Raw genomic sequence first — 23225 nt, 5'->3', positions numbered from 1 at the left:
AGATAAGGCTGCAGTTAGAGTGTCGTTGAGGTGGGCCCCTCTGGCCCCCTTCCCAGACGTTTCATCCCTCTTCAACTGTTGTCCTTACATAAAGGTTGAATTCCACCACCAGTGGACAGCGACATCCTATAATAAATTAACCCTCACTTTTAATGACCGTCCAATACATTACCAATACCGAGTGCGGCAATTCAAGGTGCAATGATATGTTATCTACCTGCTTTCAAGAGGGGTTGGTGCATGAAAGGAGAGAGCTCTGCTGTTTGTTGACGGTGTCAGATGGTGATAGATGATATCCGACAACACTACAACAATGTCTGGAGCAGCTATAACATGCAGGCAGTTTTCTGCAAGTGAATAAGTGACTGGACTCAAAGGTCAACTGAACACAGCAGCAACATGAGAGATTACGATGGAATCACAGCTTTCTTGGGAACATGGGGACCCTTTCAGCGGACAATCTTCTTGGCATTGGCCATCAGTATCCTGCCCAATGGGTTTACTGGTATTTATATAGTGTTTGTAGGTGATACACCGCCACATGAATGCTATGTTCCTGAGGAGTATAATATCAGTGAGATGTGGAGAAATGTGACCATCCCAATGGAGACAATAAATGGTGTATCGCAGCATAGCTCTTGCTCAAGGCTCAAAGTGGAGACAGTTAGAAACTACTCTATCCTAAATATCATTCCAAATGTGGATGTCAACGTGAGTGAAATTGAGCTGGAAAGTTGCTTGGACGGTTGGAAATACAGCAAAGACGTCTACCAGTCAACATTCGTCACCGAGGTGAGAAATGTTTTGCAAATCAATGCAAACATTATTAGCTATTCCCAAAGACCAAAACAATTCTTTGTGATAAAAAGAGTATGAAAAACAAATACGTGAATGATGAACTTTAAATGCTTACACAAACACTTTGGATTGCACTGTTGGGTTACCCAAACCCTTACAACAACAAATTGCAGTTACAGTACAGTACATTGCAGGTATGTTGTAGTTGCACTGCAATTACTGCATCCAGAAACAAACCTCTGATTTACTTTGCTGTCTAGTGTCGTAATTTAGCAATTCACCTGAGTTTATTTTGCAGTTATAGTGCAATTACTGCCGTTTAAAATAGCACTGTAACTGCACTGTAACTGCAGTTTCACTTTTTGTAAAAGGAGAGAAAGGGCATTTCTGTAATTTAGGAAATATGTGTATTTTGCAGTGGGATGTGGTGTGTGATAATGCATACAAAGTTCCCTTGACCACTTCAATTCACTACTTTGGTGCGCTGGTGGGAACGTTCATCTCTGGCCAGCTGTCTGACAGGTCTGTAATGTATACTGTGTACGTCAGTCCTGATAGAGAATCATCTCAGACAATGTGACCTTACATCATTTTTTCATCAACAGGTTTGGAAGAAAGCCAGCACTCTTTACTATGATGATAATCCAGAGTGTGGCCACTTTCGCACAAATATTCTCCCCAAACTGGCAGGCATTCACTATTTTCTTCTTCTTTGCTGGTGCTGGATCAGTCTCAAACTACGTCATAGCGTATGTTCTTGGTAGGTTCAAAATAAGCATAACTTGTATCTACAGTATTTCTTGCACAAATTTACTGAACTTGCATATCTGGTCTTCAGGGACAGAAATACTGAGCCCTGGAGCTCGTGTGGTATTCTCCGCTCTTGGAGTGTTCCTGAGCTCTGCCATTGGCTACATGTTCATGCCGGCTGTGGCATACTTCATCCGTGATTGGAGGTGGTTGCTGGTTCCCATGACAGGCTCTGGAATAATATACTTCCCACTATGGTGGTAAGCATAATGAATCCCCACAGGAATGTGTTTGCCGCAAAACCTTCTACTATGTTAATGCTCTGTGTACTCTTCTTTTAGCGATGGTACTTCTTATCTCTGTCAAATACAAACATTAGCCCGATTTAACATAGGGCCTCAGTAACGTTTATATAACTGTGCATATGTATTGGTATAGGTTCATCCCAGAGTCTCCCAGATGGCTGCTCTCTCAGGGAAGAGTGGAGGAGGCTGAGGCCATACTGAGAGATGCTGCCAGGAGGAACAGAGTCACAGCACCAGAGGTCATCTTCACTCCCGCAGAGGTGAGCAAGCTTACTTAGCTACAGTTAGCTTGCATCATTTAATAAAATAAACCTTCCCAGGGATATGACAAAAACCATATATAGAGGAATTACAAAAAAGTGCCTGTGTCTTTGATTCCCATGTAAAAATGTTAATATCTTTTTAGGCACCTATCCAGTTGAAGTCAAAGTGATTTTTGCTGGTGCTGCAATACATAAACTGAATGAAGTTGATTAATAACCATTGTTAAATCATTTGAGAGACTAATGCATCCCTTCCTGTTTTATGGTGTAATCCAGGTCATTCATCAGACAACTTGACCACTCACCCTGGCCTGACTCTAGTTTAGCTTTCTGAAGTGTTATTGTTTAACCAATGCAGTGTAGAACTGCAGAATAATGAAAGTGAGACGGTGGACTCTGTGCTTACGGCGATGAAGGAGAGACACGGGGAATAAAATACAGGGGCAATCTACTCTTAGCAATTTCATCCATTATGCATTTTGCTCTTCTGAATGGTGTATCCTAATGATGATCCTAATGATGACTTATCTCCAGGTAGAAGATGCTCTGGCCATGAAGGACAAGAAACACAACATTCTGGATGTCATGAGGAGCAGCAATATGCTTTCAATTATAATTCTGTGTTCCCTTCTGTGGTAAATCTTAGCATCTGTTAACACAAATCCTACACAATCTTAAAGGAAAACTCCCCCACCCAAAAACTTTTTTTAGGTATTTGTTTCATTAGTCCATTGTTGACAAAGTCCCAAAATGTTTTGCTTTTCAGCAATCAAGTTTTCATGATATGTAACTTTCAAAATACAGAAATCCTAACATGATGCAATTTGCATCATATGACACAAAACGTAGCATTATATTATGCAAAATGCAAAGTACGGGATGACTTCTTTATTTTGAAAGTTACATATCTTGAAAACTTGATTGCTGACAAGAAAAATATTTTGGGACTTTGTCAACAATGGACTAATGAAACAAATACCAAAAATGTTTTGAGTGGAATTGTCATTTAATGACTGAATATTACTTTGAATTTTACTTTGTTTGTGGCTGTTCATCTAAGTTGGAAGTTTACATACACCTTAGCCAAATACATTTAAACTCAGTTTTTCACTATTCCTGACATTTAACCCTCGTAAAAATTCCCTGTTTTAGGTCAGCACTTTACTTTAAGAATGTGAAATGTAAGAATAATAGTAGAGAGAATTATTTATTTCAGCTTTTATTTATTTCATCACATTCCCAGTGGGCTAGAAGTTTACATACACTCAATTAGTATTTGGCAGCATTGCCTTTAAATTGTTTAACTTGGGTCAAACGTTTCGAGTAGTCTTCCACAAGCTTTCCACAATGAATTGGGTGAATTTTGGCCCATTCTTCCTGACAGAGCTGGTGTAACCGAGTCAGGTTTGTAGGCCTCCTTGCTCGCACACGATTTTTCAGTTATGCCCACACATTTTCTATGGGATTGAGGTCAGGACTTTGTGATGGTCACTCCAATACTTTGACTTTGTTGTCCTTAAGCCATTTTGACACAACTTTGGAAGTATGCTTGGGGTCATTGTTCATTTGGACAGCGGAGTCAATCACCACCTTCCGGAGACACCTGAAACCCCACCTCTTTAAGGAATACCTAGGATAGGATAAAGTAATCCTTCTCCCCCCCCCCCCCCTTAAAAGACCTAGATGCACTATTGTAAAGTGGCTGTTCCACTGGATGTCATAAGGTGAAAGCACCCATTTGTAAGTCGCTCTGGATAAGAGCGTCTGCTAAATGACTTAAATGTAAATGTAAATGTAAATTTGGAAGACCCATTTGCGACCAAGCTTTAACTTCAACTGATGTCTTGAGATGTTGCTTCAATATATACACATAATTTTCTTCCCTCATGATGCCATCTATTTTATGAAGTGCACCAGTCCCTCCTGCAGCAAAGCACCCCCACAACATGAGGCTGCCACCCCCGTGCTTCATGGTTGGGATGTAGTTCTTCGGCTTGCAAGCCTCCACCTTTTTTCAAACATAACGATGGTCATTATGGCCAAACAGTTCTATTTTTGTTTCATTAGACCAGAGGACATTTCTCCAAAAAGTATGATCTTTGTCCCCATGTGCAGTGGCAAACCATAGTCTGGCTTTTTTATGCCGGTTATGGAGCAATGACTTCTTCCTTGCTGAGCGGCCTTTCAGGTTACATCGATATAGGACTCGTTTTACTGTGGATATAGATACTTTTGTACCTGTTTCCCCCAGCATCTTCACAAGGTCCTTGTTCTGGGATTGATTTGCACTTTTCACACCAAAGTATGTTCATCTCTAGGAGACGCATCTCTTTCCTGAGCGGTATGACGGCTGCGTGGTCCCATGGTGTTTATACTTGCATACTATTGTTTGTACAGATGAACGTGGTACCTTCAGGCGTTTGGAAATTTCTCCCAAGGATGAACCAGACTTGTGGAGGTCTTTGCTGATTTATTTTGATTTTCCCATGTCAAGCAAAGAGGCACTGCGTTTGAAGGTAGGCCTTGAAATACATCCACAGGTACACCTCCAATGGACTATGTCAATTAGTCTATCAGAAGCTTCAAAAGCCATGACATCATTTTCGTGAATTTTCCAAGCTGTTTAAAGGCACAGTCAACTTAACGTATGTAAACTTCTGACCCACTGGAATTGTGATACAGTGAATTATAAGTGAAATAATCTGTCTGTAAATAATTGTTGTAAAAATGACTTGTGTCATGCACAAAGTAGATGTCCTAACCGACTTGCCAAAACTATAGTTTGTTAATAAGAAATTTGTGGAGTGGTTGAAAAACGAGTTTTAATGACTCCAACCTAAGTTTATGTAAACTTCCGACTTCAACTGTAATTCATTCAACTTTGTATATTTGATTTCCCTCTGCAGGATTATTATCACATGTGGCTACTTTGCCCTGATTTTGAACACCTCCAACCTCAGTGGAAATCCGTATATCAACTGTTTCCTGTCTGGAGCTGCAGAAGTGCCAGCCTATTTCATTGCCCTGTTGCTGCTCAGATACTGTCCCAGACAGGTTTGCCAGTCCTCCACTCTCTTCCTAGGGGGAGCTGTTATTCTCTTCATTAACATGGTCCCAACAGGTAAAATTCATTGACAGTCTCAGAGGGAGACCTCATTTACAGATCTTTATAAACATCACCTAATTTACACCTGATTGTCTCTCTATGTTTCAGACCTCCCAGGAGTGGCTATCTTCCTGGAGATGGTGGGGAAGTTTGGCATCACGGCAGCATTCTGTGTAGTGTACGCAGTCACGTCGGAGCTCTTCCCCACTGTGGTGAGAACCATGGCCATGGGGACGTGCTCCATGGCAGCACGCATCGGAACCATCATCTCACCCTTCATCATCTACCTCGGTAAGACCAATCAATCAGTTAATTAATCAATCATCAATGTCAATATTGGACTGTTAAAGTATATATATCCAATATTGTAAGACCTGGATCACTTCCCATTTCATTGTTCAGTAGAGATGAACAAGATTGAGTGGATGTATTCGACAATGTCCCGCACTGTTAATTTGGTTTTCTGATGTTCAGACCTCTCCCTTGATATTGAAAATGTCTGTTTTATTTATTTGCAGGAAATTACTACAAGTACCTACCATACATATTGATTGGTAGCCTTGCAATACTTGGGGGTCTGTTCTGCTTCATTTTACCTGAGAGTTACGGCAAGGTTTTGCCAGAGACCATCTTACAGATGCAGCATATCAAAGGGTGAGTTTGACTGTCCGTCCGTCTCTACGTACATTCCTCCATCCATCTTGATGAAGAATTGTTTCAAACATGTGTTTTCATCTTTTCTACAGGTGTCGATGCAACACAGACCAAGACACAGAAAACGTAGATAGCAAATCAGAGTATAGGAAGGAATCTAAATTGTAAATCTTGTACTTCTAAGCTAACATATGGAATTGTTTGTACATGGTCATACCATGGATCATTTAACTATTTGATTTTGAATTTTAGGACCCATTTAGGTATAAATGAATATACTGTATATAAAAAAGTTGAAAAAAGTTGAAATTTGGCCTTAACTACTCTAACCCATAGAAACACATTGAATAACACATTCATAAATGGCAAAAAAGACAGTCAAAAAATAAAACATAAGGATTAAGGTTTTGAAGTGTCTGTCCTAAATCTAGGAGATATAAGAAAGTTCAGGAAATATATATTTTTTTACAAATACTTCCATTAATTTGTATGGGTTACCTTAAGACTAGTACCGTGACACTTATGGGGGTCGTAAAGCAAAACGGAGAACACCATCATGTTCATGAGATTCCCCTTGCCACAGTCCTACAGTATAATCTTGTAGCCCAAATGGATCATACGCTGCAGACAGAAGTTGGCACATCAGCATTACCAAATTCAGATGAGTCATGTGGAGCTTGCGGGGGTCACAGAGAAAGATGGAGAACCATTGTGTTTGTGAGACGTTTTCGTGAGAAGACCGATTTTCAGGATGTATCAAGGTCTGACAAACACTGCTGTAGCTCGGCTACCTTCCTCTGCAGATGCGGAAGGACAACATAGCCTGATGTTGTGGATTGAGAAACAACCCAATGCAAAATACATACAGTATCTCTAGCATACACTGACAGATTTTGATGGGGATTATTATGTAACTTCGATTGATGCACAGGTGCGTCAAAAGAATGTTAAGGATTTTTAAATGAATGTACTGTACACCTAAACATCATACAATCAGCAGGCAAAACGAATGGTGAAGTTACAAAACTTATCACAGCATTTGGACATTAATCGTGAAGAGGTTAAAAGATAAAGACTAGTTTCTCTTGAATTAATGTGGATGCCTGGCTAAGACAAGATAACTACATTACTCTTGAGTTATGCATGAAGAGTCCCATAACCTTGTAGCACTATTGTTAGAGAGGGGTAAAGATAAAGATTTTGTTCGGGCGCCAGGCAGGTATTAACCCTGCCGAAAGGAAAAGAGTTGGATAGATAGAGTAGCACTACCACAGACACACACATCAGCAGAAGAGACTGCCTTGAGTGTAGCTTGTTTGCCAGATAACCAGTGGAGAGAAAAGATAAGACACACCATATGAAACACACATCACAGCACAGGGGTAACCCAACCAATAATACCTCATACAATAATAATGGCAGAGAAATTTAACGGCAACTTCCTAGAAACAATTTACAAGAAAAAACTCAGTTATGGGGGGAGAGTGTGTGGGTGTTCATAGACAAAACCAAGGCTTTAATTAAAATGCCCAAAATCTTCTCAGCCACATGTCAATAGTACCACATCGCATCAATACAGTTCAAATAACAATACACAATAAACTCGCAAAGCAACCTCCCTTTAACTAACATGTCAACCCAAATACGTCTGGCAGGGCAATAATAATCCAGCGACACTGAACATCAAAGGGAAGCACATTGGGGAAAAAGCTAAGTCTGCTGCAGTGAAAAGCCCAATAGAGGGAAGAGAGAGAGGAGGTCATAGCTGTTGACTTCAGGCTTGCAATTGCACTGTCTGTCCAGCTTATGGTTTGTTTGTTGCATGTCAAAGCTTCGCAACAATGTTGCTACTAATCCATGCGATCGATAACCGGTGCAGTCCCAAAAGTTAACAACCACGACCTAGAGCGTTAACACCAGTGATCGGGTTAAAGACTATACAAACTAAGCACTCTGAAAATAAACAAGACTTCTGCAGCGTTGCCCACACTGTCAAACTGCCAAGAGTGTTTTACAGAGAGCCGGAAGAGCTATCTATATTTCCTCTTTTCTGACTGCTGATGCACTCTTAAAGTGGCAGTGCATGGTGAAGACTCCGTGGTGGATTTCATCACACTCCTCCCCCCATGATAAAACAAAGCCTGTAGAAACAGAGAGGATGAAGACTTTGGCAGGTTCATGTTCCTGCTACACAAAACCAGGGAAGTCCTCATCAGAGTCCTCCAAGAAGAGATCCTGCAGATGTTGCTTTTGCCTGCGATCCAGCTCTTCTGCCGTTGGGTAGCAGGGCTTTAGGTCAACAACATGCATCGTTCACTGGCCTCAACTGCTACACCATACGATATGGACCTTTCCATCGCGAAGCTAGCTTGGCAGTAAACTGCTTGGACGACTTGGATAGATGATGAGAATGGACCCAGACACGAGACTGGGGTGGGAAAAACACGCTTGTCTATGTTTGTCATAGTTTCTGAGCTGCCGTTGTTTGGCTTTGATTCTGCTGGCCTCCACTCTGGCTAGCAAGGTGAGGTGGTGTTGGACTGCATCAAACCCTGGGCAGTCAGGTGAAACATTGAAACTTTGCAAGACTCTGTTCATCTGACCTTTTAGTGGTCTTCCCAGATGGAGTTTGGCGGGAGTGACCCCAGAAGTCTCCTGGACCGCAGAATTCAGCGCAAGTCAAAACTCAGGAAGATGCTAATCCCACCTTGTGTGCTGATACCCCATGAATGAAGCAATCATTCCCTTCAGGGTTCGGTTTACCCTCTCGGTCAGGTTGGTCTGAGGATGGTAGGCCGTGGTCAGCTTGGCAACTACACCCCAGTAAGTACAGAGGTCTTTGTATATTCCTGCTATGAACTGCGCACCTCGTTCAGAGAGAATTTGGTCTTGAATCTCAAATCTGGTAAAGACCTCCCTTCACAGAATTAGAGCAATGGCTGATGCAGTGGCTTTGCGGAGTGGAAACAACTCCACCCAGTGTGTGTAGTAGTCCACTACCACCAATAAAAATTAATCCCGGGTCCCCCGGCTGGGAGGAAAAGGTCCCATGAGATCAATTCCCAGCATTTCATTGAGATGGTTCACCATGGTCTGCTGCAGTTTCCCGGCAGGTCTGTCAATGTCTGGTTTGTACTTCTGGCAGACTTCACACGGTTGTACAAACAACTTGTTATCAACCAACATGCCTGGCCAGTAAGCCACATCTTGTAATCTTTGGTAAGTCTTAAGAACTCCAAGGAAGCCACTCATGGGGTTGGCATGATACGCTTGGATCATCTGGTCACTCAAATGGCTGCATGCCAGGTCGCAGTTGTAAATGAGAACTTGTTCTCAACTGGCCTCAGCTGGTCCGACCAAGTTGACTCCACACTCCAAGACTGCTTCCATCATGTGGACTGGGATATGTTTCGTACTGCGTCAGATAACAATATTGACGAATACGCTGATTCGGTGAGCGAGTTCATTAGAACGTGCGTTGAAGATGTCGTTCCCATAGCAACGATTAAAACATTCCCAAACCAGAAACCGTGGATTGATGGCAGCATTCGCGTGAAACTGAAAGCGCGAACCACTGCTTTTAATCAGGGCAAGGTGTCTGGTAACATGACCGAATACAAACAGTGCAGCTATTCCCTCCGCAAGCCTATCAAACAAGCTAAGCGTCAGTACAGAGACAAAGTAGAATCTCAATTCAACGGCTCAGACACAAGAGGCATGTGGCAGGGTCTACAGTCAATCACGGACTACAAGAAGAAATCCAGCCCAGTCACGGACCAGGATGTCTTGCTCCCAGGCAGACTAAATAACTTTTTTGCCCGCTTTGAGGACAATACAGTGCCACTGACACGGCCTGCAACGAAAACATGCGGTCTCTCCTTCACTGCAGCCGAGGTGAGTAAGACATTTAAACGTGTTAACCCTCGCAAGGCTGCAGGGCCAGACGGCATCCCCAGCCGCGCCCTCAGGGCATGCGCAGACCAGCTGGCCGGTGTGTTTACGGACATATTCAATCAATCCCTATACCACGACTGCGTGGCCACGCACGCCTCCAACTCAATCATCAAGTTTGCGGACGACACAACAGTGGTAGGCTTGATTACCATCAACGACGAGACGGCCTACAGGGAGGAGGTGAGGGCCCTCGGAGTGTGGTGTCAGGAAAATAACCTCACACTCAACGTCAACAAAACTAAGGAGATGATTGTGGACTTCAGGAAACAGCAGAGGGAACACCCCCCTATCCACATCGATGGAACAGTAGTGGAGAGGGTAGCAAGTTTTAAGTTCCTCGGCATACACATCACAGATAAACTGAATTGGTCCACTCACACAGACAGCATCGTGAAGAAGGCGCAGCAGCGCCTCTTCAACCTCAGGAGGCTGAAGAAATTCGGCTTGTCACCAAAAGCACTCACAAACTTCTACAGATGCACAATCGAGAGCATCCTGGCGGGCTGTGGTACGGCAACTGCTCCGCCCTCAACTGTAAGGCTCTCCAGAGGGTAGTGAGGTCTGCACAACGCATTACCGGGGGCAAACTACCTGCCCTCCAGGACACCTACACCACCCGATGTTACAGGAAGGCCATAAAGATCATCAAGGACATCAACCACCCGAGCCACTGCCTGTTCACCCCGCTATCATCCAGAAGGCGAGGTCAGTACAGGTGCATCAAAGCTGGGGCCGAGAGACTGAAAAACAGCTTCTATCTCAAGGCCATCAGACTGTTAGACAGCCACCACTAACATTGAGTGGCTGCTGCCAACACACTGACACTGACACTGACTCAACTCCAGCCACTTTAATAATGGGAATTGATGGGAAATGATGTAAATATATCACTAGCCACTTTAAACAATGCTACCTTATATAATGTTACTTACCCTACATTATTCATCTCATATGCATACGTATATACTGTACTCTATATCATCGACTGCATCCTTATGTAATACATGTATCACTAGCCACTTTAACTATGCCACTTTGTTTACATACCCATCTCATATGTATATACTGTACTCGATACCATCTACTGTATCTTGCCTATGCTGCCCTGTACCATCACTCATTCATATATCCTTATGTACATATTCTTTATCCCCTTACACTGTGTATAAGACAGTAGTTTTGGAATTGTTAGTTAGATTACTTGTTGGTTATTACTGCATTGTCGGAACTAGAAGCACAAGCATTTCGCTACACTCGCATTAACATCTGCTAACCATGTGTATGTGACAAATAAAATTGGATTTGATTTGATTTGATTTTGATTTGCATACGGGAGGACAAACATTGGCAGACTCTGTAATCCGAGAAAGGAAATCTGGTAGAATATTCAGTTTTCCTTTGCGATATTCAATGATGAAGTCCAACATCTGCAGTCTGATAGACCAGCAAATAAGATGGCTGTTGGTCTTGCCTGATGCCAGAACCCACTGTGGTTTGTGACAACGTGGAAGACCTTCGACTCCAAGTAGTAGCTCCATTTCTCCAAAGCTCAGACCACAGAGAGGCACTCCCTTTAAGTTGTAGAATAATTCATCTCAGCTGAATTAAGGGTGTGACTTGCATATTTGTTGAGCCAAGACTGATCCAAGTCCTGTTTGACTTGCATCCATGTACACAATGAAATTAGCATTCAGTTTAGGATATCCAAGGAGTGATGAGACTGTTGAGTGCTTCAAATGCTTCAGATCTCCTAGGACAATCTCCATCAACCTATGGAAGTTTGCTGGAGCATTATTCAAACCAAAAGGCATGACTTTGAAGGAGTACAAACCAGCAGGGGTGACAAAGGCAGTCTGGCGGGATCCACTGGCAGGATCCATTGCCACCTGCCAACATCCGCTGTTCAGATCCAGATTACTGAAGATGGATGCTCCTGCCAAAGATTCCAGTATGTTATTCAAGTGCTTCAAGTGCTTCAAGTGCTTCCGGGTTGGAGCGAGCGGTCGCATCTGCACTCGGTCCGCAGGTAGCTTTTCATTTCATTACATTTCATTATAGTACAACGGTTTGATTTGTCTAATCTTAGCAATTGTTCTTCTCAGCTAGCTACATAGCCGTCTTTGTATCATAGATAATCATAGATAATTGCGTAATTATCGTATTTCGTCGTCCTAACGCAGTCTACACCGCCCTGCAGCTAGCTAGCTAGCTAACGTCTACCGTTAGCTAGTCCACCGTCTACCGATTAGCAGCACAACTTCCACTCAACTAAACGACTTGATTAGTGTAGTGTTAGCTAGCTACATAGTTGTCTTTGCTGTCTTCGTATCCAAGATAATTGTGTAGTTAGAGTGTGTAGTTTTAGAGTGATTATCTTAATTTACCGAGGTTAGCTAGCCAGCTATTCGTCGTCCTTAACGTAACAGAACTTCCGCACTCAACAATCCGGTCGCATTTCGCTTCGCTCCACAGGTAGTATCACATTTTTCATTTCATTACAGTACAACGGCTTGATTTGTTTGATCGTAGCTAGCTACATAGCTAGCTACATAGCCGTCTTTGTATCAAAGATAATTGTGTAGTCTTGAGCGATTTCCTAGGTTAGCTAGCCAGCTATTGTCGTTCTTTTAACGCAACGTAACGTAAATCAACACTGCTAGCTAGCCAGCTAGCCCCGAATAGCAGCACAGTAGCACAGTAGAAACCATTACACTCAACGGAACGACTTGATTAGTGTAGTGTCAACAACGCAGACACTGCCAGCTAGCCTACATAGTCAACAACGCAGCCTCTGCCAGCTAGCCTACTTCAGCAGTACTGTATCATTTTAATCATTTTAGTCAATAAGATTCTTGCTACGTAAGCTTAACTTTCTGAACACTCGAGACGTGTAGTCCACTTGTCATTCCAATCTCCTTTGCATTAGCGTAGCCTCTTGTGTAGCCTGTCAACTATGTGTCTGTCTATCCCTGTTCTCTCCTCTCTGCACAGACCATACAAACGCTCCACACCCCGTGGCCGCGGCCACCCTAATCTGGTGGTCCCAGCGCGCACGACCCACGTGGAGTTCCAGGTCTCCGGTAGCCTCTGGAACTGCCGATCTGCGGCCAACAAGGCAGAGTTCATCTCAGCCTATGCCTCCCTCCAGTCCCTCGACTTCTTGGCACTGACGGAAACATGGATCACCACAGATAACACTGCTACTCCTACTGCTCTCTCTTCGTCCGCCCACGTGTTCTCGCACACCCCGAGAGCTTCTGGTCAGCGGGGTGGTGGCACCGGGATCCTCATCTCTCCCAAGTGGTCATTCTCTCTTTCTCCCCTTACCCATCTGTCTATCGCCTCCTTTGAATTCCATGCTGTCACAGTTACCAGCCCTTTCAAGCTTAACATCCTTATCATTTATCGCCCTCCAGGTTCCTCGGAGAGTTCATCAATGAGCTTGATGCCTTGATAAGCTCCTTTCCTGAGGACGGCTCACCTCTCACAGTTCTGGGCGACTTTAACCTCCCCACGTCTACCTTTGACTCATTCCTCTCTGCCTCCTTCTTTCCACTCCTCTCCTCTTTTGACCTCACCCTCTCACCTTCCCCCTACTCACAAGGCAGGAAATACGCCGACCTCATCTTTACTAGATGCTGTTCTTCCACTAACCTCATTGCAACTCCCTCCAAGTCTCCGACCACTACCTTGTATCCTTCTCCCTCTCGCTCTCATCCAACACTTCCCACACTGCCCCTACTCGGATGGTATCGCGCCGTCCCAACCTTCGCTCTCTCTCCCCGCTACTCTCTCCTCTTCCATCCTATCATCTCTTCCCTCTGCTCAAACCTTCTCCAACCTATCTCCTGATTCTGCCTCCTCAACCCTCCTCTCCTCCCTTTCTGCATCCTTTGACTCTCTATGTCCCCTATCCTCCAGGCCGGCTCGGTCCTCCCTCCCGCTCCGTGGCTCAACGACTCATTGCGAGCTCACAGAACAGGGCTCCGGGCAGCCGAGCGGAAATGGAGGAAAACTCGCCTCCCTGCGGACCTGACATCCTTTCACTCCCTCCTCTCTACATTTTCCTCTTCTCTCTCTGCTGCTAAAGCCACTTTCTACCACTCTAAATTCCAAGCATCTGCCTCTAACCCTAGGAAGCTCTTTGCAACCTTCTCCTCCCTCCTGAATCCTCCTCCCCCTCCCCCTCCTCCCTCTCTGCAGATGACTTCGTCAACCATTTTGAAAAGAAGGTCGACGACATCCGATCCTCGTTTGTTAAGTCAAACGACACCGCTGGTTCTGCTCACACCGCCCTACCCTGCGCTCTGACCTCTTTCTCCCCCATCTCTCCAGATGAAATCTCGCGTCTTGTGACGGCCGGCCGCCCAACAACCTGCCCGCTTGACCCTATCCCCTCCTCTCTTCTCCAGACCATTTCCGGAGACCTTCTCCCCTACCTCACCTCGCTCATCAACTCATCCCTGACCGCTGGCTACGTCCCTTCCGTCTTCAAGAGAGCGAGAGTTGCACCCCTTCTGAAAAAACCTACACTCGATCCCTCCGATGTCAACAACTACAGACCAGTATCCCTTCTTTCTTTTCTCTCCAAAACTCTTGAACGTGCCGTCCTTGGCCAGCTCTCCCGCTATCTCTCTCAGAATGACCTTCTTGATCCAAATCAGTCAGGTTTCAAGACTAGTCATTCAACTGAGACTGCTCTTCTCTGTATCACGGAGGCGCTCCGCACTGCTAAAGCTAACTCTCTCTCCTCTGCTCTCATCCTTCTAGACCTATCGGCTGCCTTCGATACTGTGAACCATCAGATCCTCCTCTCCACCCTCTCCGAGTTGGGCATCTCCGGCGCGGCCCACGCTTGGATTGCGTCCTACCTGACAGGTCGCTCCTACCAGGTGGCGTGGCGAGAATCCGTCTCCACACCACGTGCTCTCACCACTGGTGTCCCCCAGGGCTCTGTTCTAGGCCCTCTCCTATTCTCGCTATACACCAAGTCACTTGGCTCTGTCATAACCTCACATGGTCTCTCCTATCATTGCTATGCAGACGACACACAATTAATCTTCTCCTTTCCCCCTTCTGATGATCAGGTGGCGAATCGCATCTCTGCATGTCTGGCAGACATATCAGTGTGGATGACGGATCACCACCTCAAGCTGAACCTCGGCAAGACGGAGCTGCTCTTCCTCCCGGGGAAGGACTGCCCGTTCCATGATCTCGCCATCACGGTTGACAACTCCATTGTGTCCTCCTCCCAGAGCGCTAAGAACCTTGGCGTGATCCTGGACAACACCCTGTCGTTCTCAACTAACATCAAGGCGGTGGCCCGTTCCTGTAGGTTCATGCTCTACAACATCCGCAGAGTACGACCCTGCCTCACACAGGAAGCGGCGCAGGTCCTAATCCAGGCACTCGTCATCTCCCGTCTGGATTACTGCAACTCGCTGTTGGCTGGGCTCCCTGCCTGTGCCATTAAACCCCTACAACTCATCCAGAACGCCGCAGCCCGTCTGGTGTTCAACCTTCCCAAGTTCTCTCACGTCACCCCGCTCCTCCGCTCTCTCCACTGGCTTCCAGTTGAAGCTCGCATCCGCTACAAGACCATGGTGCTTGCCTACGGAGCTGTGAGGGGAACGGCACCTCAGTACCTCCAGGCTCTGATCAGGCCCTACACCCAAACAAGGGCACTGCGTTCATCCAACTCTGGCCTGCTCGCCTCCCTACCACTGAGGAAGTACAGTTCCCGCCCAGCCCAGTCAAAACTGTTCGCTGCTCTGGCCCCCCAATGGTGGAACAAACTCCCTCACGACGCCAGGACAGCGGAGTCAATCACCACCTTCCGGAGACACCTGAAACCCCACCTCTTTAAGGAATACCTAGGATAGGATAAAGTAATCCCTCTCACCCCCCCTTAAAAGATTTAGATGCGCTACTGTTCCACTGGATGTCATAAGGTGAATGCACCAATTTGTAAGTCGCTCTGGATAAGAGCGTCTGCTAAATGACTTAAATGTAAATGTAAATGTAAATGTTATTGATGTTCAGTAGAGGGTAGGCATCGCTTTCTGTTATGGCATTCGGCTTCTGTAGTCTACACAGAATCGATATCCACCATTTTTCTTTGGAATCAAGACAAGCGGAGAAGCACATCTGTAATAAGAAGGTTCCACAACTCCTTTCTCCAACATGCTTTGGAGCAGGTCTTTGAGAATTGCCAGATTGGCGGGGGACAGTCTGTAGGGACGTTGCTTAAATGGGGACTTCATGCCGGGTATAGATTTTGAAGACGGTTGTACTGGCCGGGTGTAAGAGTACAGACCTCACTGTTCTTCTCTGGCTGCCACCTCTCGTTCTGCGACAGACATGCCTGTTCCACTGCTTGTTTGATGTAGAAATCAGAATCAGGTTTGCTTTTGCTCTCGAATAGAAGGGGGGGGGGGTACAGCTGTAATCAGTGTGATAGCTGTGTTCTCTGGCTTCACTGGTGGAACTTGTTTTTGTCTTGGTCTTTTCTTTGTATTTTCTCTGTCTTTGTCATTGTCTTCATCTTGACCTAGCCAGAACTCTGAATAAGGTAGCAGGCTCTGAAATCAGTGCATTTCCAGGTTGAAATGGATGATGCCGGGAATGGTCAGAACTCAGCCGATAGGATGGTTCGGATATTGAGATGGTCAGTCCACTGAAGAACATGAAGTCCAGTCCAAGGACTACAGCAAATGCAAGACTTGGATCTGCAAGTATAGCCACAGGAAGGTTAATAATCTCATCATGCAGCTTTATTGTCATGTCAATCCAGCCCAAGGGAGTGGTAGGTTCTCCATTGGCCAAGTACAATGGTCCTTCCTCCCAGGTTCGAAGCTCCTCGTGAGGTAATGTCATGTTTCGCCACAGGGGCTCTTGCATCAGGGTGTAAGTTGCTACTGTGTCGATTATGGCCTTCCTTCCCAGTTCCTAACAGTCAGAGGAACCAATAGTTGTTGCGGAATAGGAATAAGACAGCTAGTTGTGCTGTCTGAAGTCTTCATGGTGGGCATTAAGGCCGACCCAATTGTATGCAAGCCACCACGCCTGTCTAGACTGTTAGTCTTCTGTCCTTTCTGACTTTTTCCTGAATCCTGATGCTGGCCATAGAGGGGGCAAGAACCTGGAGGATGTTGGACTTTACACTTCCAGCACATTACTGGATTTTTGTCTTGTATCTTGGGCAGCAAATGGCTGAGACAGTTTAGCCCCAGGAGAGTTATTGGGATACCGGGATGAGGGATCAAGGGTTTGCGTTTGGAGGTGGTGCTTCCAGTCCTTCTCAAACTGAGTCCCAAGACACATCCACATTCTGGACATGTTCCCAAATTTGACTGGCAAGGCGGGAGAACCATGTTCTTAAGAATGAGTTTGACCATCTCCTGCTCAGTAATATCAGCCTTCCATCTCCTACATAGAACTCGATAGGAGAAGGCAAAGTCTCGTATTGGCTCTGCTTCACCCTGGACTCTATTAAGAACACGTACCACCAGTTCATCCTCATAGTCCTCTGAGAGGAAGGTAAGGTGGAAATTACAAGATTATGTTATAATACTTTAATTGCATCAAATGGTTGTTTTATGCAACAGAATAGAGGGTTCTTATAACTTTATTGTGTCTCTGTGAACTGAAAGTGGGCCTCTGGGAGATAACACTGACAGGAGATTTACGATGTCTTTTGGGTGAATAAATCTAGAGAGACCGCATTCCAGAGCATGAGTTAATGTTTCTGTTGTATAGCGTACCAGGAAGAGATGACCCCAGGGTCAGACCTTGGTCTCTACATGAAGAAAACTGTTTTTACAGCAGATACTGTCTGCTGTGAATTATAAGTATATTTCATAAAAATCTAAACCTTGTGACCCATTCCATACATTTTGTGTTATAAGTTTGTCTCTCCTCATTTGATAGTAAAGAAATGAACCACCACAAAGGATGAGAGGAATATTTTTTGAAACTCCTCCCAGGTTGACATGTTCATTGGCTATCTTCCACGAGTCTCTTGCTGTGCCATGGAGAAACACTGCGGCGGGTGACAAAAACCTCCAAGTCAGTAAAGGGGATGGATAGAAAGGAAATCATTACACTTAGATAGGAAAAACAGTGGATCAACATCATATTCTGGGCTGCCAAAAATGTGGAAAAGTAGTTTTATAGGGAGGGAGCTAGAGGTGACATTACAGTGGCAAGGGTTCTTAGGGAAACGGGAGTTCTGTTGTTTAACACTATCTTCCGTGGGTTTTTTGTAGTGCTACCTATTCCTATTCGCTTAATGGCAGGGCCAGTGGCAGAAGTAAACCCTGAGGGAGGTGCAGAGAATTTGTCCAGAAGGGAAAAGCACTGCATTACCTCCTGATGCAGCTCCTCCAGTTGAAGGTCTGTGGCCTTCTGTGCTTTTTCCATTTCATTATAGGACACTTTTTGTGTTTGATCAATCAGAAATTTTAATTCCCCTTCGAGAGAGTTCTTCATGTCCTCCATAACCTCTTTCAGATAAGAACACACTCCCTTCACAACAGATGCTGTCTCCTCTGCTCTCTGTTTTTGTTCCTCCTCAAGATAGAAACTAACCATCATCTAGTCATAACCTATGAGTGTTTTGAAACTCTGCATTTTCCCTTGAACGTCCTGCTTCAGAGAATCTTGTAAAGATTTCGGTCTCTGAACAGTTTGTTGTTTGTTTTCCTCGAGTTGACGAGAGAGGTGAGCCTAACTCGGCTGCACATCTTTCTGATAAGCCTCCACACTTTGAGTTTTGCGAATGGCATTCTCCTGCATTGTCAAACTATGGTTGGTGTGTGTCCATTGTAGTTCCATTTGTCCAGTGAGCAAAGATACACTTCTCACAGTCTGTCTGGGCAGGGTAACAGGAAGAGGTTTAGGGGAGGGTAATGGTGGAAAAGTTATAGGTGAGCCAGAAGCCTGAGGATAAGGGACAGTGCTCTCCGACTCCATAACACAATCGAGTCCTTCCACAATGAAAGAATCCCGGTCATGATTACCATTAGGTGTGTCCACATTGACACAGTATGGGGTTCTAACAAAGAACATGATTCAGCTTTGAGTGGGTGGTATTGTTAGAGAGGGGAAAAGATAAAGATTTTGTTTGGGTGCCAGGCAGGTATTAACCCTGCCGAAAGGAAAAGAGTAGGATAGATAGAGTACCACTACCACACAAAACAGCAGAAGAGACTGCCTAGAGGATTTGCAATAATATGTATTACCTCCCAGTGGAGGAGTGCAGAGGGTATGAATGGGGGGGTGTTCATAGACGAAACCAAGGCCTAAAATGTCCAAAATCTTCTCGGCCACATATCAATAGTACCACACCGCATCAATACAGTGCAAATAACAATACACAATAAACTCGCAGGCAACCTCCCTTTAACTAACATGTCGACCCAAATACGTCTGGCAGGGCAATAATAATCCAGCGACACTGAACATCAAAGGGAAGCACATTGGGGAAAAAACTTAAGTCTGCTGCAGCGAAAAGCCCAATAGAGGGAAGAGAGAGAGAGTGGGTTGTTGACTTCAGGCTTGCAGTTGCACTGTCAGTCAGTCTTATGGTTCGTATGTCAAAGATTCGCAACAATGTTGCTACTAATCAATGCGATCAATAACCGGTGCAGTCGCAAAAGTTAACAACCACGACCTAGAGCGTTAACACCGGCGATCGAGTCAAAGACTTTACAAACTAACCACTCTGGTAAAATCAACAAGACTTTCTGACTGCTGATGCGCTCTTAAAGGTGCAGCGCACGGTGAAGGCTCCGTGCAGGATTTCGCCCCAACCTCTCTAGCCTCATCATTGGCTGCTGCTCCAGTTGTGTGCAATGGCCAAGCAACTGAAAGACAGTGTAAGCGGGAGTAGCCGAGTTAGTGATTATTATAAAATGAAATCACATTGGGGACCCTTTCAGTGGACGATTTTCTTTACATTGGCTGCCAGGATCCTTCCTAATGGGTTTGTGAGATTGCCGGCCAATGCGCTCTCACATTGATAAGACAGAAATGGTGATATTGTAATAAATAGATTATTTGAAAACTTGCAGACATACCAGCAGTCCCCTTCACACACGGAATATTTAAACAAACTGAAACGTTTCAGGCAGCAGGCCACGGGTGTGAGCAATATGCTAATTAACAAGAAAAGGACTGGAGCTGAGCACAGGCAAAACCATAGAGGAAAATCTTGTTCAGTCTGCTTTCTACCAGATACCGGAGAGATGAATTCACCTTTCAGCAAGATAATAACTTAAAACACAAGGCAGAATCTACACTGGAGTTGCTTAGCAAGAAGACAGTGACTGTTCCTGAGTGGCCTGGTAACAGTTTTGACTTAAATCTGTTTGAAAATCTATTGCAATACCTGAAAATGGTTGTATAATAGAGATTAACAACCAATTTGACAAAGCTAGAAGAATTTTGTAAAGAATAATGGGCAAATGTTGCAAAATGCAGTTGTGGAAAGCTCTTAGAGACGTACCCAGAAAGACTCAGAGCTGTAATCACTGCCAAAGGTGATTCTAACAAGCATTGACTCAGAACGTTAAATACTTGTCTAATTAAGACATAGTGTTTTATTTTTCATGATTTTGTTTTACTAATGTTTGAATTCTTCTTCCACTTCAAATGAAGTTTTGTGATGATCTAAATCCATTTGAATCCCACTTTGTAACACAACATAAAGTGGAAAAAGTCAAGGGGTGTGGAAACTTTCTGAAGGCACTGTACGAAGGGGAAAAAGCTAGATCTAATGAAGCTAGCCATTCCAGCTTAGGCTTCATCAGTACTATGACGGTGGAATGGCCGTAACTATATATACAGAATATAGTACACAATCAAATCAATTACCGGTCAACATCTAAATATTGCTCCCAGCGTTGATCAAAGCTCAGAAAACGTCTATTCTTGACCTGACTGAGTTGTAATCGTGCTTGACTCTTTGCGAAGAAGTAGAATCATGAACAGCGTTTTGATCGTTATCTTCGCCTGCGTGGGCTACTGAGTTCTCATAATAACTATGCTTTACAGAGAGAAGGCTACTGAGACAGACAGTGTTGAGGCTGAGGCAGGCTACAATGCATGCAGGAGGAAGCAGAGGAGACAGAGAGAGGAAGCAAGCAGAGAGAAGTTAGTACAGTGGTTCCCAAACTAGCGTCGTCACTAGATACCACAGTCACAAAGTCATAATTATGCCTAAAACCTGCCTGTTTCTAAAATGTATCTTATTAAAATCTGATTTTAAACCTAATGCTAAACCTTAACCTTAACCACACTGCAAACCTAATGTCTAACCTTAAAATAAGAACAAAGAGCAAATATTTGTGGCTGTGGTAACCAGTGACAACCCCAAACTTGGGGTCGGGCCCCATGTGGGGTCTCTGTACTCCCCATGTGGGGAATCTGTACTGATCTTATCAAACAAGTGAGAAATAAATGTAACAAAAAAACAACAACATACAGTACCAGTCAAAAGTTTGAACACACCTATTCATTCAATGGTTCTTCTTTAATTTTTAAAACAATTTTCTACATTGTAAAATAATAGTGAAGACATCAAAACTACGAAATAACACATATGGAATCATGGAGTAACCAAAAAAGTGTTAAACATATAAAAATACATTTTATATTTGAGATTCTTCAAATTAACCACCCTTTTCCTTGATGGCAGCTTTGCAATTCTCTAAACCAACTTCACCTGAAATGTTTTTCCAACAGTCTTGAAGGAGTTCCCACATATGCTGAGCACATTGGCAGCTTTTCCTTCACTCTGTGGTCCAACACATTGTTAGGAATGTTATGAATAATGACTAAACAATATCTACATTTTAAATAGAACTAGAAATAATTAAACTCTACTCTGTTTTATTATATCTGATTAATAATGTTAATTCATAAAGGAAGGGATTGTGTAGCATGAAACAGGGGGTAATTAAACATAATAAACACCATTCTAGCTGGGTTGGGGAGGAATGGATTGTGGGTTTTTAAGTAAGCAAAAAGGATCGTTAACCTATGGTTGAACCAACCCAACTTAGCTCTGGGATGTTTAGATAAGGCAGTGAGTGCCTCCCTGGGTTTTCCATTATCTGGAACTGTCTTCTAAATAGTGATGGATGAAGGTGAAGACTCCAGAAGTTAATATTGATATAGTGTGTGTGCGCTAGGAGGTTGGAATAAACTTTTGAACCTGCTTTGTCCTGGTCGATAGGAGGAAGGACATTTTATAACCTATGACGTCATATTTTGTAAATAAACTGTTGTTTGTGGTTCCATGACAGCGCGTTCCGAGAATAAATACTATTATCTAATTTTGATAAGACTGGTCCCTGTCTATTTTATACAAATAAGAATCTTACAAATTCTTAAAAACAGACAGAGTGTATTTAATTAATGAACACATATAGGAATTATGAAATTCCTGTGACACTCATCCAAAACCATCTCAATTGGGTTGAGGTCGGATGATTGTGGAGGCCAGGTCATCTGATACAGCACTCCATCACTCTCTTTTTTGGTCAAATACCCCTTACACAGCCTGGAGGTGTGTTGGGTCATTGTCCTGTAGAAAAACAAATGATAGTCCCACTAAGCGCAAACCTGATGTGATGGCATATCGCTGCAGAATGCTGTGGTAGCCATGCTAGTTAAGTGTGCCTTGAATGCTAAATAAATCACTGACTGTGTCACCAGCGAAGCACACCCACACCATCACACCTCCTCCTCCATGCTTCATGTTTGGAACCACACATGCAGAGATCATCCTTTCACCTACTCTGTGTCTCACAAAGACATTCTCAAATGTGGACTCATCAGACCAAAGGACAGATTTACACCGGTCTAATGTCCATTGCTCATGTTTCTTGGCCCAGGTAAGGATCTTCTTCTTATTGGTGTCCTTTAGTAGTGGTTTCTTTGCAGCAATTTGACCATGAAGGCCTGATTCACACAGTCTCCCCTGAACAGTTGATGTTGAGATGTGTCTGTTACTTGAACTCTGTGAAGCATTTATTTGGGGAGCAATTTCTGAGGCTGGTAACTCTAATGTACTTATCCTCTGTGCCGGTCCTCATAAATTCCAGTTGACTACCTCATGAAGCTGGTTGAGAGAATGCCAAGAGTGTGCAAAGCTGTCATCAAGGCAAAGGTTGGCTACGTTGAAGAATCTCAAATATAAAATATATTTTGATTTGTTTAACAGTTTCTTGGTTACTACATGATTCCATATGTGTTATTTCATAGTTTTTATGTCTTCACTACTATTCTACAAAGTAGAAAATAGTACAAATAAAGAAAAACCCTTGAATGAGAAGGTGTTCTAAAACTTTTGACTGGTAGTGTACTTTTTGAAAAAATATATATATGGGG

The 23225-nt window shown here is 44.0% G+C and overlaps 1 protein-coding gene across 1 annotated transcript; it reads left to right on the top strand.

The window, feature by feature from the left end:
- The first annotated feature begins 207 nt into the window (after positions 1 to 207).
- Positions 208 to 6284, top strand: LOC115136193 (solute carrier family 22 member 4-like). Its single transcript, XM_029671741.2, has 10 exons — positions 208 to 792; positions 1217 to 1320; positions 1404 to 1558; positions 1637 to 1808; positions 1987 to 2113; positions 2651 to 2751; positions 5023 to 5237; positions 5331 to 5513; positions 5741 to 5876; positions 5969 to 6284. Exons 1-10 carry the CDS (start codon positions 400 to 402, stop codon positions 6042 to 6044), a joined length of 1662 nt encoding a protein of 553 aa, XP_029527601.1. The 5' UTR covers positions 208 to 399; the 3' UTR covers positions 6045 to 6284.
- The last annotated feature ends 16941 nt before the right edge of the window (positions 6285 to 23225 follow it).

Source organism: Oncorhynchus nerka, linkage group LG10, assembly GCF_034236695.1.
Source record: "Oncorhynchus nerka isolate Pitt River linkage group LG10, Oner_Uvic_2.0, whole genome shotgun sequence".
Classification (NCBI taxonomy): Eukaryota; Metazoa; Chordata; class Actinopteri; order Salmoniformes; family Salmonidae; genus Oncorhynchus; species Oncorhynchus nerka.
The sequence above is the reverse complement of the archived record's forward strand: the minus strand, read 5'-3'. Positions and strand labels throughout refer to the sequence as shown.

Excerpts from the sequence above, each read along its gene's own strand:
- LOC115136193 (XM_029671741.2), top strand. The coding sequence starts at position 400 with ATGAGAGATTACGATGGAATCACAGCTTTCTTGGGAACATGGGGACCC. Across the intron at positions 1,809-1,986 it reads ATATACTTCCCACTATGGTG|GTTCATCCCAGAGTCTCCCA; the intron begins GTAAGCATAATG and ends GTATTGGTATAG. Across the intron at positions 5,238-5,330 it reads CATTAACATGGTCCCAACAG|ACCTCCCAGGAGTGGCTATC; the intron begins GTAAAATTCATT and ends TCTATGTTTCAG.